Genomic DNA, 17,137 nt, shown 5'->3' with positions numbered 1-17,137 from the left:
TATTTCACTTCGCCTGGAAGTAACCAACTAGTTACACATATACATACACGGGGCAGGACGAGAAGTCTCAGAGGCTGAGGTTGGGTCTCGTCTGACCAGGCTGTGCGATGGAGAGACCAGCGAGCCGCCGTCGCAAGCAGCGGTGGTCGCGACGAGAAGACGACGGCGACGACGGCGATAATGACGACGACAACAACAACAGCAACAGCAAAAGCAAAAACAGGGACAGGCAGAAGAGGGGAGACGACGACAGCGGTGATGGCGATCACCAGCACCAGCAGCACACCGACGTCGCAGCGCTCCCTGCAAGAACAGAGCCGGCGACGACGACGACGACGAACAGGACGGCGGCATCCTCGCTTCTGCCAATCATCCTGTGTTTGGCTGCAGTCTTGGTATTCTTGCGGCTTCTTGGGCTCTCTCGACCGCCCGCCGTTGCCGTCGAGCACGCTCAGAGCCATGGCCGCAGCCAGCGCTTCGAGCTGCACCCGGAGAGGCATATCTACCGCGCGCCGGCCACGCTCTCGCTGCACTGGACCGTCACCTCCGACTATCGCCGCCCCGATGGCGTCAAGAAGCGTCTCTATCTCGTCAACGGTGAGTCTTGTCTGCCCGTTTACTGCCCCCTTGGCGCTACCCTTGGCGGCCGTGGCTGTAGCGTCGATGCGACAGGGATGATGCCAGTCCAACCCAGAGAGCTCTCCCTGCTGGGCACGAAAAGTTAAGTTAGTTGCCAGGTTTGCTGACGGTTAACTCCGACAGGCGGCTTTCCCGGCCCAACAGTCGAAGCGCGTGCCGGTGACAGGCTCGTCATCAACGTCACCAACGGCCTCGCCAACGAGGGCCTCTCCATCCACTGGCATGGCCTACATATGCGAGGTGAGCTTATAAGCAAACCCCCCCCCCCCCCCCCCCCCCCCCAGCCGTTAACTGAGCCGACGACATACTCTGTGCCTGCTGACACGGCTTCATAAGATGCCAATTCCATGGATGGCGTTGCCGGCATCACCCAATGTCCCATCGAGCCCGGCGCCTCCTTTGTCTACGACTTCAAAGTCTCCGAAACCCAGACCGGGACCTTTTGGTATTCTACCTCGACCGCTTGGGCCTAGCTAGTTATTTTTTTTTTAATTTTTTTTTTTTTTTTTTTTTTTTTTGGTTCGGGGATACTAATCTGTTTTGCCCGGGGGTAAAAATCAAACAGGTACCATTCGCACTCTAACCTGCAGCGCGGAGATGGCTTGTACGGCGGGCTGATCATCCATCGACCGGCTGCTCCCGCCATTCGAGGCATGCGAAGTCGCCAAATCCATACGGACAGTGTGAGATATGGCTACGAGAAGGAACATCTCCTCCTGATCGGCGACTGGTACCATCGCCCCTCTGAAAAGGTGCTAGAATGGTATATGCGCCCAGGCTCTTACGGCAACGAGGTAATCTCAGGCCCGCCTAACACCGAAAAAATGCGAGCGTACTGACCCCCTGGGCAGCCAGTCCCTGATTCCCTCTTGGTAAATGGTGCCGGCCATTTTAACTGCTCGATGGCTGTTCCTGCTCGTCCACTTGACTGTGTGACGAGGGGGTTGACGACCCCGGAGCTGCAATTGGACTCTGGAGTATCGCATAGACTCAGAATCGTCAATACTGGGTAATCCTTCCCTCAAAGGGCCACCTCGATACTAATTCATTACTGATATTTATTTCTGCAGTTCTCTCGCTGGCTTTACGCTACACTTCGCACATGGCATCGTTAGCGTCATCCAAGTTGATGGCGGTATCGATGTCGAGCCAACGAAGCGAAAGGCGAAATCTGCTGGCATATTATACCCCGGCCAACGTATGGATCTAGTTATCCAACCTCCACGGAGGCGGAAAGCCTCCTCTTTTACCGTGGAACTCGATCCTGAGTAAGTTTAAAAAGAGCGTTAGGAGGTTAACAGAGCTAACGGGCTCAGATGCTTTAATTACCCAAACCCAGCGCTCACTCGAGTGCAAACATTTCCAATGTTCGATATGTCAAAGGCACGAACCCGCAGCCTCTTCAAATTAAACCCTTGGACATCAGCAGCAGACAAACACATCGACCTCGCCCAAGTCACATCTACCAAAGCTTCAATATCTACCCTACCAGCCCAAGCAGATAAGACGTTCGTCGTGTACACCAAGATCTCGCGGATGGCCAGAAACGAAAATTCTCCCTTTGGGTACTTCAACCACACCTCCTGGCGACCACAAGCCAACCCGCCATATCCCCTGATCACCATCGACCGTGATAGCTGGGACGAAAACCAATTTTCTTTGTCCACTGGCAGCAAACCGGTCTGGATTGACTTTATCGTCAACAACCTCGATGAGGGTCCTCACCCGTTCCATCTCGTAAGCATTCCCGGCCACTGTGTCCTCGTAGCTACGTATCTGAAAACTAATGAAAAGCTAGCACGGCCACACATTTTTCATTCTCTCCCTCTTCGAATCCACCATTGGCTGGGGCTCGTACAACCCTCACCAACCACACCTCAATCCTTCGCCATACCCACCGTACGACTTCTCCAAGGCTCTGGAACGGGATACCGTGCAGATTCCGCGCAGGGGCCACGCAGTGTTGAGACTGAGGGCGGACAATCCCGGCGTGTGGCTGTTCCACTGCCATATCCTGTGGCACCTTGCGAGCGGGATGGCGATGTTACTCGAGGTTATGAATGAGAAGGGCGGAAATGGTATGGCAGCGGGGATGGAAGCTTGTCGGTATGTTTACTGAGAGAGAAAGAGGGAGGAGAGGAGTTAACTGTGTGGGCGTATTTAACCATCATTCTTCATTTTGGGTTTGGTAATTGCTTGATGCCTGAAGATACCCCGTCTGTATGTATGTTCATGCTGTTTGTCCATCATCTTCTCTCTCTCTTTCTTCCTTTTTTTTTTTTTTTTTTTTTTTTTTTTTTTTTCCGTCCGTTCATACCTGAAGAATTCTCATTAAACAAATGTTATTTTATGCTATCATGCATTATCCCGGCTGTGTTACTGTGTCGTCCACCCCGTGCTGCAATGCTGGCTTTGGACTCGTTCGAGCCCGTCAGTGTACCCAGTTTCAACCCAGGCCACCTGATTCAAAATGCTGAATATTCACATATAAATGATGCATTGGTGTATAAATTCGGGAGGGTAAACGTCTGATGCCCGAATGACCTCTCATTGTGGTCCGGGCTGTATGCCCGTGCTGATATGCAAACTGTTACTTCCTTGCAGGACAGAAAACCAAAAGGCTCAGCCGCAGCGATATGTGACATAAATCATATTTTCTTTGCGATGAAACTCTCATGATATCGATACACGTATATCTGCACCAGGTGGACAACAAACCCACCCCCCCAATACTCTTCGTTTTATGGACAAAACGTGCCTCCAAATATCCATAGCTTTCCCCGTAAGTAATTAAAAAAAAGGATATCACGGCATCCTCGAGTCAAATCCACCGCGAGGCTTATGTAGATCTCATGGGTATCACAGCCGCCTTAACACTCTCACACACATTGCCCGACCTAACCTTTCCCAAGGACCCCTTCATCACCCGCCTGAATGGCCCAAATTTTCCACTTAATATCCTCAATAACATCTTTCCGCAACCACAACCCTTTCTCCTCCCTATCTTCGTCATCCTCAGAACCCCCATCCTTCGCCTTTGCCGCCCTCTCTATGCCCTCCACCCACGCAAAGAGCAGCCGTAACTGCCACAATCTATCCCTTATCACGTCAGCTCCAGCGCCCCTACCCGCTGCAGCAGCAATCATGTTTCGCACCGTCCTATCCAGTGCTAGCCTGGCCTCGACGACCGTAGGGCGAATCCATGAAGGTAGCACAATATCCTCCCTTCCCGGACTCGGCTTCAGTGGCTGGTCAAATGGATTTGGGGGCAAAACCAACGTCTTCTCACTCATATCAAGATGCCGGAATGCTCCCAGGTTGAATATCCACTCCCATAGATGGCGTACTGGAATCCTGACTTCGACAGTGGATTTACCGTGTGCATATAACGCCGGAGTGACCGGGTTCCCTGTTGCCCCCATTAATTTGGAAGAGGAAACGGGGACGTCTTGAAGTTCGCTCAATGCAGACATTGTGGCCGCGAATGCGGATTTTTCGGCATTGTATGTAGTTCGGCGCTTCAGGTAGATAGATTGATTGCCGTGGCGGAATTTATCGCGTAAGATCTCGTTGGTTGTAAAATCAAGAGTTAGGTTCCAGTAGTCAGGGCTCTGCACTTTAACACTCGCAATTGTTGCCAATTCTGGAAGAAGACAGGGTGCCATCGCTGTCGTTGTCTCGCCGGAGTTCAGCGTCAACGACACAGGAATTTGCATCGCACGCCCTGTCTCGAGATCACGAGGAATCAAGCATCGGGGCTCAGCAGCTAAAACCCAGAGATGACGAAACGCTTGTAGATGGCATTTATTATCTAGTACGGTAGTGGGGAACAATGGATAAAACGCACAAAGTAAGGATGCGACGGCGAGATCGGACGTCCCCACCGTATACGTTCCTCCACCCAAGAATAGAACTCCTATGGCCATATGCGCTGCCATATGACTTCCATACGGGGTATCGGGGTCCACACGTCCATGTAGCGATCGCAAACGGCGGAAAACGGTGACATCGCCAGTTCCAGCCATAACAAGCGCCGCAGACAGAGCAACAGTGTCTTGGCAATTTCGGACGGAGTTTCGAGTTAACTTCGCGTCGTAGTTAATGGCTGGAAGACGACAGAGCCGAATAAATTGGTCGAGAAAAGCAACGAGGAGGTCCCGAGCTTCGGTGGATGCAGAACCAGCATATCGAAGGCCCACAGCGAAGCAGATGCCAGCGATGATGTTGAAAAGCGGCATGTCGTCGGTACTCAATCGACGGACTGTAATCAGACGAGATTTCCTCTGGTAAGGTTTCGGTAGAGACTTTTGAACCCAGTCATGACTGGGCTTGATCGAATCCCACATGATCAAATGTCGGGCCAATGTTCGAAGTAAGAATATATCCGGGCGAACATAGTCAAACTGAGCGATCGTATCAGGTATATCGATCTGTTTTGCAAGAGACTTGTCATTTGACTTCATAGAGATAATTGCTAGCGCAACAGTAGCGCCTGCTGTGGCCTTGTCGAGGATATGTACCATATCGACCTTCTTCGTGCCAACAGCAAGCGCAAGGAGTCTCTCGATAATCCGCATGTCTCGAAGGCCTCCTAGATCTTTCCCTTTGGCTAGATTAATGAAACCGAGAGCGAGACCCGCCGCTAGGCGGTACCCTTCGTCCCTCAACATCTCTTGTGACATTGATGTGTCCTCTGGCTCCATATTCTCAATCTCTGAGAGCATGATTTCGCTCATACGGCGGTGTTGAGAGTTGCAGTACAGCAAACCAATTCCCATAATTCCGGTAGTTTGTGTCAACGGTGAAAGGTTCAATTCTGCAGCACCCAGTGGAAGCATTCTTGTGATGTGGACCGAAAGAAGACGCGTTATCAAGGTGTCCATCGTACCAAGATATGACGCGGAGAGACCCAAAAGAAGGCCAACGGACGTCATCGTGTGCTTAGGTGTCAGATATTTAAAAGCGACCCATTTTGCCAAATACTTGAGGTGGCCGTTTAGACCTAACGCAAGTAAGAAGCCCGCGTGTCTATTTGTCAATTCACCGGGTTTATTGTATAGGATCCATGAAGTATCAATACCCTTTGCAGCTTTAGATATGGCAAGACCGGTCGAAGCACCGTTATGAAAGAAAGCCCAGCAAACCTTTTCTTCGGTGAATGCTGTTCTTTCGGCGCTAATAGTAATATTTGATGGTTTGACGACGCATTGCAACGAGAACGATGGGATTGGAAGCTTTTCAGTTGAAAGAGGAACCCGACTGCTAAACGACATCAAACCACGTCCACTTGGAATAGACAATGTTCGCAAAGTGACAAGCTGAACTAGCTCCTTTTGGGCTTCAAGCAAGTCGGCTTCAGACCAATCTGGTTCCTGTAGACATTCTGCAACTGGAGCTCTCGTTTGGTTTAGAATTTTGACGGCTTCGAAGTATCGCCTATCTTCACGGAAAATGAGCTTCGTAATCGAAAGTCTATCGGCCTCCGTAGAAGCTTCAAAGGAATTCACTCCACTGCCATCGTAAACTGAGCAACCGATGTGATGCACGTCCCGCAAGGCATCGTGTGATTGTAGAACTTGTAACCGCGGCATCGTGGGGGTGAGATGCTCGTTTGTCATAGTCAAGGAAAGGTCATTTCGGTCGACCAACTTTAGTAGTGATGGTCCGCAGCGAGGAGTGGCATTGCCTCCACACCGAATTATCGCCTCGTGCAATGGGGCGCTAATGCCGATCGGAAGAGTGTCAATAACAGAGGATGTTAGTCCCCATCGAAGCAGCAATGCTGTCTTTTCAACCGTCGATGATTGCAAGTTGATCTCCGAAAAAAACCCAGAGATCGCCAGGGTTCTAGGGGTAAGGCTTAATGCTTGTTCCCATATTTTCCCGCTGCCTTGCTTAGCACCAGAGCTTGAGACCATATCAATAAGGGTCATAAAACTAGACGGTTTATTCTGCAAGAAATTTTCCACGAACTGAAACAGGGAAGGCGGGGGAAACGGCTCCTCGGGGACGTCAAGCCTCGATATCTGAGACTGTTCAAACAGCCAGCTCTCCATACTTGCACTTTCGGTACCATAGTACGCATGCTCTTCCCATGTCCATGAACTCCACCCTAACCAACCCCCAATCTGGGCTAGTACAGGCACCATAAGACCTGAATCGCAGTTCGATAAGTCAGCATCAATGGTCGACAGCTTTAGTTCCTCGCGAAACAAATGCAGAGCAACTAGTATTGCACCAAGCGCGGTCTTTCGTGTCCCAGGGTCTTGCGAAATAGCAGTGGGTAAATAGCCTTCAGCACCAGAAGCAGCTTCTCCTTGAGGGGATGATATAAATTCACGCGCGAGCGAGGCACATCGGAGGATATATCCATTCTTTCTTGAAGCTGGCCCGCATGTCAAGAAGAGGCTAGGCTGGTGTTCGGACCGAAATACGTCTTCACGGCGTTCTTGTTCCTCAAGGATCCAACCCCAGGCTGGTGTCATCATCCAAGAAGGCCCTACACCGGAGGAACCGGATTGTCGTTCTAACATCGCGTCCCAGCTATCGAGATCAACAGAGCTCCCACTACTTGAACGTAACAATGTGCCTCTTTTCCGCTTTGGCTTTACAATAGGCTTCGAGAAATTGCCGTCGATAAAATAAACGGCCATGGAAAAGAGTGTGACAACAAAGGCTGTCCATTCTAGGTCATTTTCACCTTCGTTCCTCGCCCGTAACCATCTTAAGACTTCCCACCAGCAAACCAGGATCCCATCCCCAGCTTTTTCGGATTGTCGCAACGCGAATCTGCAAACCGAGAGTGCACGCTTGACCAGAAGATTCCGAGGTTCTAACTGAATCTGCAGTCTATGCCTTCTGTTTTGGCTATCGGTGATGTCTATCTTTCCGCGATTGCTAGGATGATCGAGGCCGCATAAATTGATATCGCTAGTATCGAGAACTCTCCTCAAACCTGCCTCCCGCGGGTGGAACGAAGAGCGTGCGAACGAGATTCCAGAAGGATCGTGTAATACCATACTGGACGGAAGGTCGATCTTTACAAGCGTGCTCCAAGGAGCTTGCAATGTCAACTCGCCCCGGCCGTCCATAGTGGTCGACAGGACAATCATTCGAGAAATACTGCCATCAACGAGCTTGCGGCAGTCAATAACGTTCGAGCCTTGTCGTACATCTTTGAGTTGGACAGTATGCAAGAGATTGCCTTGGGTGGCTTTAGCCTTTGATTTTTTGGAGCTCAGCGAAGATCGTTGGGCTCTGCGAACCTGTAAATTAAGCACTAGTAAATTTCTCGAGTGCCTGTTCAGGATGCAGACGGCTAAAGGGGTCGAATCAGGGTCGTTCTGAGAAGTTTCGTAGAAGGATGACAAGGTAAACACTTCAAATTTCCGGCCTTTTTCAAACGGTGGAATGCCCTGGACAGAGGAAAACCCGGAAGAATAACTGCCCACTTTCGACAGAATAACTTCCTTTGGCAGTCCGGATACACTTTCTCCGAGGCCCATGCTATCGAATCCCTCAAAATTGCCTCCCTTGGTCAATCCATCCAAAAATTTATCAACGGGAGCGTCGAGAAAACTGCTCGCAGCACTGAACACGGAAGTATTCCCAGGAGGTAGCGAGCTTCTACGGCGGTAGCCAAGACTCGCGCGCGAGCTCCCAGCAAATGAGTCTCTCTTACGAGACAGCGGGATATTCGATTGGTTTCCTGTCACCAAATCTGAGAATGTGTTTCTATCATGATTTGCTCCCAAGTCACTCCGAGCCAGTAAAGAGCTAACTCTTCTCGATGCTTTCCACGAAACCCCAATATCATTAAAGTCATGGCCTAGCTGCGAAGCCAGGTCTTCTGCGTCTTCCGGTCGAGTATCTGTATTTTGGTTATTCAGTGGGTGTGACACACTTCGCCCTTGGCTCAGCATACTAAAACTTTCTCTCAAAGCGTTTGACCCACGACCTCCGGGAGTGGTAGCCCCAGCAGCTACGTCAAAATAGGAACTCCTCCGTTTAGCAACCGTCCCGCTAGATGACCTTCTCTTTTGGCTATGGCGGATGGCAGAACCTTTGTCCCTTTGCTGAGCGGTCCATATGGTATAGACACCGGCTGTTTCATTGAGTGTTACCACCAATATTAGTGGGCCATTTACTTGCGCTGTAGAAGCGAGTTCTGGGAACTCATTTGTGAACGACACGTAGAGAATTTCCTCTGAAGCACTCAAAGCTTCAAGGGTTTTAGCAGCGCGGGCGTGTTGTGCGCCCGGAGACACCGCTACCAGTCCCATCTCGGAGTGCGGGTCTAAGAGAGAGAACGTTCTTGGCTGGGAAGCCTCTGGCTCCGGCTTCAAGTTCCACTTTGCCGGATGGGAGGGGGAAAGCGTTAATGAGAACCGAGCACTACTCCGCGCGGATTGAGTAAACGATCCCGACGTTCTTGGTTTTCCATGCAGCACCTGCGAGGAGACAAAGGAATTAGGAGGCACTAGCGGAACCGGCGTATTGTCTTCAGAAGCCTTCCGTTGGAAGAGCAATCCGCAGGGTGTTGCCCAAACCGAGCCCACCTCAAACGGCAATGGAATCACATGGGTATCGCCAGAGAGGAAAAAGATGTGTATTTGTGATTGTAACACTACAACCAATGCTCTTGCAACCGGTCTCTTCACACTGCCCTCAACTATGGAGAGACCTGCAATCCCGTCGATGTTGAGCTTCTCTTCAATTGTTACCTGCTTTCCCTGTCTTCCACTCAAGCCACGCAGGTTATCGGTCCTCGACACAGGGCCTCGGGCTGTCGTACCGCTGCCTGGGACATCCCCTGAGCCTTTCTTGGTGTCATTCGTCCTTTCGCCGTCGGGGAAATACGCGAAAAGCGCGTGGACGACCTTCTCGTTCTCAACATCGAATCCGAAAGACCGTACGACGACGCCTCCACGAGACCAAACGACACAATGGTCCGTTAAAAAGAGTTCTTCTTCAACAGGGGTGTTGTTCTCATCTTCGTAATGGCAAGTCTTCCATATAAATCTGTCATCATCGGGGGTATGCTGCAAGATGATCGACTCTCCGACGAGATAGGGTATGGCTGAGGGTTCGTGGAGCCCGAGAGAGCGAATTGCGGCCATTATCGACGAATCTTCAATTCGGAGATCAACATGGCCTCTGTAGCTGGAATCCCAATCATGTCCATCATTAGCAATTAGGAATTAACGCGGCATGGAGGGAGTGTCTGCTTGGGTGGAGGTGAGCTTGAGGTGAAAGTCACGTTGTTTGGAGCTTTGGACCGGAAAATCCTCCACCATTTTTCTACAATCATCTCTCTTGGGAGCTTTGCAAGAGAACAACAACACAGCTGGGGTTAATCACACCGCAACACCCTCCAGGAACACTGGCAGTTTCTCCGAGAACTTCTGTTCATCTTGACTAAAGAATTACCATGTTGTGAAAGAAAGGGCCACAACGCCACTCGCCCACTCTCTATTTGAGGTTCACACGATGGAGGAGATCGAGTTTGATCCCCTTGTCCACTTGAGGGACGATGGCTTACAGTTAAGGTAAGGAAGTGTCAATCTCTCTTAAGCTAGATAGCATGTTCACACTCCCGTTGAATAGCTACGAGTTCCCGTATCGCGTCTACGATGCCAAAGTCTACCCTATCCAAGCTCCCAACGGTTCTACCGTAATAATATACGGACATGAAAATGGAGTACGCATTTTATGGAGAGGAGGCAGACGCATCAAACCCCATGAAGGAAATGGCGAGGATGCCAAAAAAGAGGAGTCTAAGGCGAAAGCCGGCAATGATGATGTTATTATGATAATAGACTCGGACGAAGAAGACGATCCTCCCGCTCAGCAGAAGGAGGCCGTTCCCACCGTCCAGTACGAGGAGGAAGAAGACGAAATTGATCCTAGACGGCCGTTCCAAAGCATCATCGAGTCATTTAACATACACTTGGGAGTGAAGGTCAGGAAGGTGTCCATTCCGAGCATTCTTCCCGACGCCATGCGGCCAGTGGATTCGGTGCCACCGGTCTTGACGAGTATGATAGTTTTTACTGCAGCCTGCGCGGATTCTTCTATTCGACTCATTGCCGCGCCTCTTGCACTTCCTCCCGCCGACGGTCCCTATCTCTGGGACTTCCAGACCCTCACAATTCCAGCACAACACGTCCAGGTTGATCCTGCCATTATCACCATGACTTTGACCTGCGAAAAACCTGATATCCCTGCCGAGACACAGAGTAGGGCTCGCGGTAAACAGAGCACTCCATCCAAACCACCTGGGACCTGGAAACTACTCCTGGCTATCCATTCTATGGAAGCTTCCGGGAAACTGTCAATCTATCAGATCGCGATTGACAAGCAGCCAATCCAGGCACCATACCCATATAAGCTTTCAGCAGACGATCTCGTCCCAGTTCAGCAGATGTATCTTAAGTCGCCCGCGAAGTCCATCTCGTTTCACCCAAGCCAGTACCCTTCCGACCACCACACGCATTTGCTCGTCGCCTTTGAAAATGGGAAGTTGGACCTCTACCAGCTTTTCCCCCCCGCGTCACGAGCATCGACTTTGTCGGAAAGGCGGAGGCCCACAGCGGCTACACGGCCAAAGCAAGCCCATGCGAAATGCTTTTTCACGTTATATACTAACTTTGACGAATCATCGGCAAACCTTATGGACCGAAAGAGAATAGTTGACGCGAAATGGGTTCTTGGCGGCAGAGCCATCATGGTCTTGACAACCGACGGTGAATGGGGACTATGGGATATGGAAATGTCTGGTCCCGATCGGCAGAATCCAACCACAGCGACCACCTTTTCTGCCTACCAACTAACCACCTTTGCATTAAGAGGCCGAGTCACATCGCCCGAAGTGTCATCCAGATCCCACCCTACGAACTCCACGTCGACCGCCGGACAAAACAAAACTAAATTCGCACCTATGACTCCTTCCACGCGTCGCATTCGTGAGGAAGTCCTCTTTAAAGGCACCCCTCAACGCCCTGCTGTTTCTAGCCACTCCTACAGGGGTGCTATATCCGTCATTCCGGTCAGCCGTGGTTGGGATAAGCTTGGGGATGAATCAATACTAATATGGCACGGAGACAAGAACGTGCAAATTCCTAGTTTAATAACCCTCTGGAAGAGCAGCGTCCAGCCATCGGACGTCGTTCTCGAATCATCCAACAAGTACAAACCTGCCATAATCCAGGATATCAAGCTGCTTGGAGAGATGGAGAATGGAATTTGTTATATCCCATCTCACTTCCGATCGGCCGCCACAAAGGACCCACGATTGGAGATCTTGATCACAGCTGAGACCCGCCTTCTCATCCTAGCCTCTAAACTTCAAGCACCAGAAGACGCGAAAGAGGACGAGGAGATGCAAGACCAAAATGTTGCCAACGAACATGACCAGATGATGTTGCAACGAGGAGAATTAGACCTGGACGGAATGGATCGCGTATTGGCAAACATGGCGAATAATACACCAGGAACACGACCAAATCTCTTACGAAGTTCGCAAAATGCCTTCTTTGCCTGAAAATGAGTTTCACCGGAGTTCGTGGAGCTATGGGTTGGAACTTGTGTAATGGTGGTCTTCTTGTGCACCAAACTCCTACTAATGACGAATTTCGTTAGAATTCAACCGGATATGACTTTTGTCCTTTGTCATTTTCATACCATAACCCAACCTATCTCCCAGTCCTTGGAGAATGAAATTAAAATATAAAAAATAACCATCAATGCCTTACTGACAAAACTACAATCCCAGATCCCTCCCAAAGTCCAACCCACCGACGTTACCATCTTCCTCGTGCCATCTAACAAAAACAATAAAAATAAAAAAGGAAATTCTTCGTTCGCGACGCAAGGTGGAGCACAAGGCGAGCTTCAATGCCTTGAAAATTCACCCCTCCTCCGCCCCAACCGACGCCACGGCGTCAGTAAGTTGCGGGAAGACGAGTGGGGAATTAAGCTCTGTATTCGACGCGATACATCAAAAACAACCACCACGCCGCGTCCTTACTTGGTCTGCGGTGTGGTTTTTCTTCGCCCTGTCTTCCACGCTCTCCGATGTCAGTCGCGAAAAAAGTTTGGAAGGCGGAGTTGGAGGGAGACGGAGCCGGCCCCCCCGCTCTTTTTACCTTGAGCTGTGTGAGGCTGGCTTCTAATTCACTTCCTTTTTGACGGGTTGGGCGAAGAATACATATCTTTCGGTTATTATATTTATAGTTTTGAGTAGACTTTTTTTTGTAAACGTAGTCCTCATCACAATGCATGTGTGTTTGGAACGCACAGAAGAAACCTCAATTCTCGATCTTTATGGCTCTGTATCTATCCCGTATCAATGCACCCGGCATGCTAGGTATGTCTGCTTATGTACAAATACATATTTCCGAGAAAGTGGACAAACGGCCTCCCATGCTTTAAGTAGCTAGGAAAACGGAGAGTAAAGAAAATAGAGAAAAAACTGGGAAGAGGGAGAGAGCGGGAAAAAAAAAAAGGGGGCGAGATGACAACGCTAACAATCAGGCAGAGCAACCTTTCAAAAAGAAATTAGCCAGAGCAGAACACAGGACAGAAGACCGGGAGAGACAGAGAACCTGCACATTTCATACATCTCCATGAGCAGTGAATCCATCTCCTATCCCCCATAATTCCATATCATCATCACTTTTCAACCTGACTTCACCGCATCAGTAACACAAAGGGCAAAAAATGGAACAGAAGCAGTAGGGACAAGAAACGAAACAGAAAACAACAAATGAAAGACTCAGCAAGGGAGGAAGAAAACGGCAATTTATTCGCCAATACTTGGCTGTGGGATATCAAATATCAAAAAGAAAAAAAAAAAAAAAAAAAAATTCACACCACTGGCACGCTGTTCAGCGAATGTATACAATCTAAAAGACCTTCCAGACACACTGTTCAATGCTGAAAGAAGCAAACGGGGAAGTAGAAAATGAGAGTGGCACATGGGAGTCCCCATGAAGGGAAAAAAACACAAAGCAATATGCAGCCGAGATCTTCCCTCGCCCATCAGATCAATCCAGAATTCCATACATCATGACAGGGCTTAAGAAAATAAGGACCACCCGTCTAGAGGTGGATATCAAACAGGGCAGGAGACGAGGCGCTCGCATGAACTATAAGATCCAAACATCCTACGGCCATTCTTGCTGCTTGATTGCTCGAAAACACACACTTTTTGTTTTCTTGTTTCTTTTGAAAACACTGGCAACCAATGCATACAATGTATGCTAAGAGGGGACGTGAAGACAAAGGGAAAATACAAATCAAAGATAGAGTCGTCAATGGTATGCGCAAATATAAAAGCTCCTGAACAGATATGAAATAGAAACAAAAGAAAGTTCGAACCCTCTAGCCTGGGTGCGCATAGCCGTTGGAAGCATGCAGGTTAGGGGTTAGGTGTAATTCGGTGACGGAGATCCATATGATTCAGGAGGAAGCATTGGTAGATCTTTATCTCGTGATGACAAGCCATCTCTTAATACGGTCTTTCCCTTGCTGCGATGAGGAGAAGCATCGATTTTCGGTGGCGGTGGTGGTCGGTCAGGCGGAGGGCCAGGTGGCGTCAGAGCCGTACGGAACGTTCGTCGTCGCGGATCAGAGGTGAGTGTGTTCTCTGGAGCAAATTCCTGCAAGCCCCCGCTGTGGTTAATACCGCTCTTCCCGCTTCTATCGCCAGTGCTGCTTCCCTCTCCAACCTCTTCTACAACAGGAAGCTGAGTAGCCTGCGCAGTTGAGCCCAGCAGTTCACCATCGGTGGTCCGAATCGTAGTTAAAATACGATCTCGAGGTTCAGGCTGCTTTTCAAGAGACTTTGCAGATTTTACTGCTTCCTTCTCGGCTCTATCCATCGCCTTCTCAGCGGGGGACCGGATAGGAGCATCCATTTCTGATTCGCCTTGAGCTTCATCGTGGTAGCGCCGGGCTCTCTCAGCTTCTTCCCTTGATCTTGTTATGATTGAAATAAAGTTGATAAACCGTTCACCGTAGGCGACTGGAGGTATAGGCGAGATCTGATTCTTGTTATGAGAAAGGCCCTTCCAAAAGTGCTCCATCTTCTTGATCATGCCATACTATGTTCCCATGTAAAGTCAGTACCACAGACAACACAAACAAACATCCACAGTGACATCAAGGACTTACGTGGGTCAAACAGTCGATAACACCGAGGTAATATATCTCTTCCCCAGGATCTCCATTCTCATGCGTAGACTGAAGTCCGCCTTCATCCGAATAGAAAACACGATTTTTCCGCTCATCGAGTATCTCATCCGGCATCTTTGCCGTCGCCTGCTCGATTGGAACCGGCTTCTCTCGCTTGATGATTTCTCGCAACTCCCTCGCCTTTCGTGCACTTTCGAGCTTCGACGGGGTCCTTATTAGCCCATCCGACTGCTGCTGTTGCTGCTGCTGCTGCTGCTGCTGCTGCTGCTCCTGCTCCTCGATTATCTCCCCACCTGGCTGAAACACCTGTAACGTTTTATCTCGTAACTTCTCCTCATTCCCTTTCTCCACGTCATGAATCCCGACGAGCAACGAGTAGTCCATAATTTTTAAACGTTGGAGGAGGGCCACGTCTCTCCGTAGCTGTGCGAGAAACACATCTCGCTTCATCGGGCCCAATTCAAGATGGCGGTGTCTTCGTAGCCAGTTAAGGTCCTTCAGAGTCGCCCTCGGATTGCTCACCAGGTCCTCTTCTCGAAAATCTCTCCCAATCGTGGATCCCTTAAGATCGAACATTTGATGAATATCCCGATGCGGAGGAAACAGGTTATTCATAACGACGAAATGAATCTTCCGGCCATACGCCATCTTGACACGATGCAGGCCGTAGAACTGTGAGATCAAGGTATTCGGGTTATTCTCGATATGTTGATAGTAATCACGGAGTATTCTGCGGAGCAGCTTATGTTCGGCGTGGTGGATAGTTTTGATGATATACTTGTAATCGCGAGAAAAGTAAAAGAAACTTCCACTCTTCCCAGGCGACCCCAGTTCGGATAATATATATTTGCTCGTGAGTGACATCAGGTAATCAGCCGGATCCAGTTGGAATTTTGCCCGCAAACGGCGAAACACCCATGGGGCATAGTCCTTAAACTTGAAATCATATTTGGCGGAAGGCGTCAATTCGTTACCAGTTCTATCGCCAGGTCAGCACCAACACTGTCACTAGGGAAGAAAGAGGGAAGGGGGGAGGAACACACATATCAAAAGAAAACTTATGCTTAGCTTCAAAATCAGCATCCGTTAGCTCACGGTCCAGTTTGGCATTCGTCCTCGAAACCGTAAAGCGGATTCCTGTCAACATATTATACGCAGTGACATAGTTGACATGGTTCTGGTCCACTTTTGTTCCCACAATAACCCGATCTTCGTCCTCTTCGTCTCTCCTCTTCCGCTTGCTGGCTCTTCTGTGCTTGATCGCTTTCGTCCACCGTACAGCATCGTCATCTTGCGGAGAGCCCTCGTCAAGATAAAGATCTGACTGGATGGATCTTGGGGTCCGTCGCGCCAGGCTGAGGGATCCCCTTCGGAAACCGGAGGCGGAGGAAAATCGATCACTGGAGGTAAGATTATCGTCGGAAGGGCTGGGTGCAAGCGACTCGCGGACACTTCTTCTTCCCGACGTCGTCCTTGGAACCTGCAGGGTATGTCGATGGATGAGACGAGGGCTTCGTGGGCTAGGAGGCGAAGCCGAATTTTCAAAATCGGTCTGGAGCGTGGGTGGGGGGGATGCACGTCGGTTTGTTGTCTGCTGGAACGGGGCAAACCCGCCGTCGTTTTCGGCTACGGGGGTCGGAACTATGGAGGTCGGCGGGGTGTGTTCTGTCGATATCTCATCAGTCGACGAGCGATCGCCGTTCAACACGGGTTTAGGACTGGCTGGGGGAGGTAGAGCACATGTGCCGTTCGACAAAGCGGCGCTGTAGGGTCGGTCCACCTGAGCGTCGATGCCGTTTGCCAGTGAATGCCTCGCATGCTGTTGTTGTTGATGATGATGATGATGATGATGATGATGATGAGGATGATGATGATCTTTATGGACCTCGCCACGGTCCCCCGCACCGAGTGAGAGCAAGCTTCCATTTCGTGAATGGGACCTCTCGCGCCCGTGTGAAGAGACGACGGACTTGTTCGTGTGAGGCAGTGACTGGAAGCTGCCCGTCTTGAGGTTCGTCATGAAGAACTCAGAGGATGTAGTATCAACGTGGCCATTCTCGCCATTAGCTTCACTGGCCCAGACAAAAGCATTACTCAGCGACGATCGATCGTGGGACTTCCGGGGCGTCGGGTTGAAGATTGGGGGAGGAGAGGTGGTCCGGGGGCGGAGTTGGGCTGAACTTTCTTGGGCGGTGGTGGTGAGGGCGGGCATGATGACGACGGCCTCTCCAAACAAGCACCCGCCTAACGTTGCTCACGATTAGAAAGCAAACCGGAGCACCCGATGTAGAGGAGCAAAGGA

The 17,137-nt window shown here is 50.1% G+C and overlaps 5 protein-coding genes across 5 annotated transcripts; 3 read left to right on the top strand and 2 right to left on the bottom strand.

The window, feature by feature from the left end:
- Window positions 1-107: 107 nt before the first annotated feature.
- Window positions 108-1,112, top strand: D8B26_005427 (uncharacterized protein; the record flags this gene model as incomplete). Its single annotated transcript, XM_066124869.1, has 3 exons — window positions 108-597; window positions 763-879; window positions 976-1,112. 3 exons carry the CDS (start codon window positions 108-110, stop codon window positions 1,110-1,112), a joined length of 744 nt encoding a protein of 247 aa, XP_065980950.1.
- A 180-nt stretch (window positions 1,113-1,292) lies between these two features.
- On the top strand, window positions 1,293-2,962 carry D8B26_005426 (uncharacterized protein; the record flags this gene model as incomplete). Its single annotated transcript, XM_003066445.2, has 5 exons — window positions 1,293-1,433; window positions 1,491-1,648; window positions 1,710-1,907; window positions 1,956-2,376; window positions 2,438-2,962. The coding sequence occupies 5 exons, from the start codon at window positions 1,293-1,295 to the stop codon at window positions 2,756-2,758; spliced, it is 1,239 nt and encodes a 412-aa protein (XP_003066491.2). The 3' UTR covers window positions 2,759-2,962.
- A 318-nt stretch (window positions 2,963-3,280) lies between these two features.
- Window positions 3,281-9,758, bottom strand: APC1 (Anaphase-promoting complex subunit 1; the record flags this gene model as incomplete). Its single annotated transcript, XM_066124868.1, has 1 exon — window positions 3,281-9,758. One exon carries the CDS (start codon window positions 9,756-9,758, stop codon window positions 3,537-3,539), a length of 6,222 nt encoding a protein of 2,073 aa, XP_065980949.1. The 3' UTR covers window positions 3,281-3,536.
- A 197-nt stretch (window positions 9,759-9,955) lies between these two features.
- D8B26_005424 (uncharacterized protein) lies at window positions 9,956-12,357 on the top strand. The gene is made up of 2 exons (XM_003066447.2): window positions 9,956-10,187; window positions 10,246-12,357. Exons 1-2 carry the CDS (start codon window positions 10,129-10,131, stop codon window positions 12,179-12,181), a joined length of 1,995 nt encoding a protein of 664 aa, XP_003066493.2. The 5' UTR covers window positions 9,956-10,128; the 3' UTR covers window positions 12,182-12,357.
- A 581-nt stretch (window positions 12,358-12,938) lies between these two features.
- MSS4 (Phosphatidylinositol-4-phosphate 5-kinase) lies at window positions 12,939-17,047 on the bottom strand (the record flags this gene model as incomplete). The annotated part of the gene is made up of 3 exons (XM_003066448.2): window positions 12,939-14,744; window positions 14,815-15,814; window positions 15,879-17,047. The coding sequence occupies 3 exons, from the start codon at window positions 17,045-17,047 to the stop codon at window positions 14,067-14,069; spliced, it is 2,847 nt and encodes a 948-aa protein (XP_003066494.2). The 3' UTR covers window positions 12,939-14,066.
- Between the last annotated feature and the right edge of the window lie 90 nt (window positions 17,048-17,137).

This window comes from Coccidioides posadasii, chromosome 3 (genome assembly GCF_018416015.2).
Source record: "Coccidioides posadasii str. Silveira chromosome 3, complete sequence".
NCBI lineage: Eukaryota > Fungi > Ascomycota > Eurotiomycetes > Onygenales > Onygenaceae > Coccidioides > Coccidioides posadasii.
Note: the sequence above shows the minus strand (reverse complement) of the source record. Positions and strands in the feature narration are given on the sequence as shown.

Coding starts and splice junctions, on each gene's coding strand:
- D8B26_005424 (XM_003066447.2), top strand. CDS start 10,129: ATGGAGGAGATCGAGTTTGATCCCCTTGTCCACTTGAGGGACGATGGC. Junction 10,188..10,245: donor GACGATGGCTTACAGTTAAG/GTAAGGAAGTGT, acceptor CCCGTTGAATAG/CTACGAGTTCCCGTATCGCG.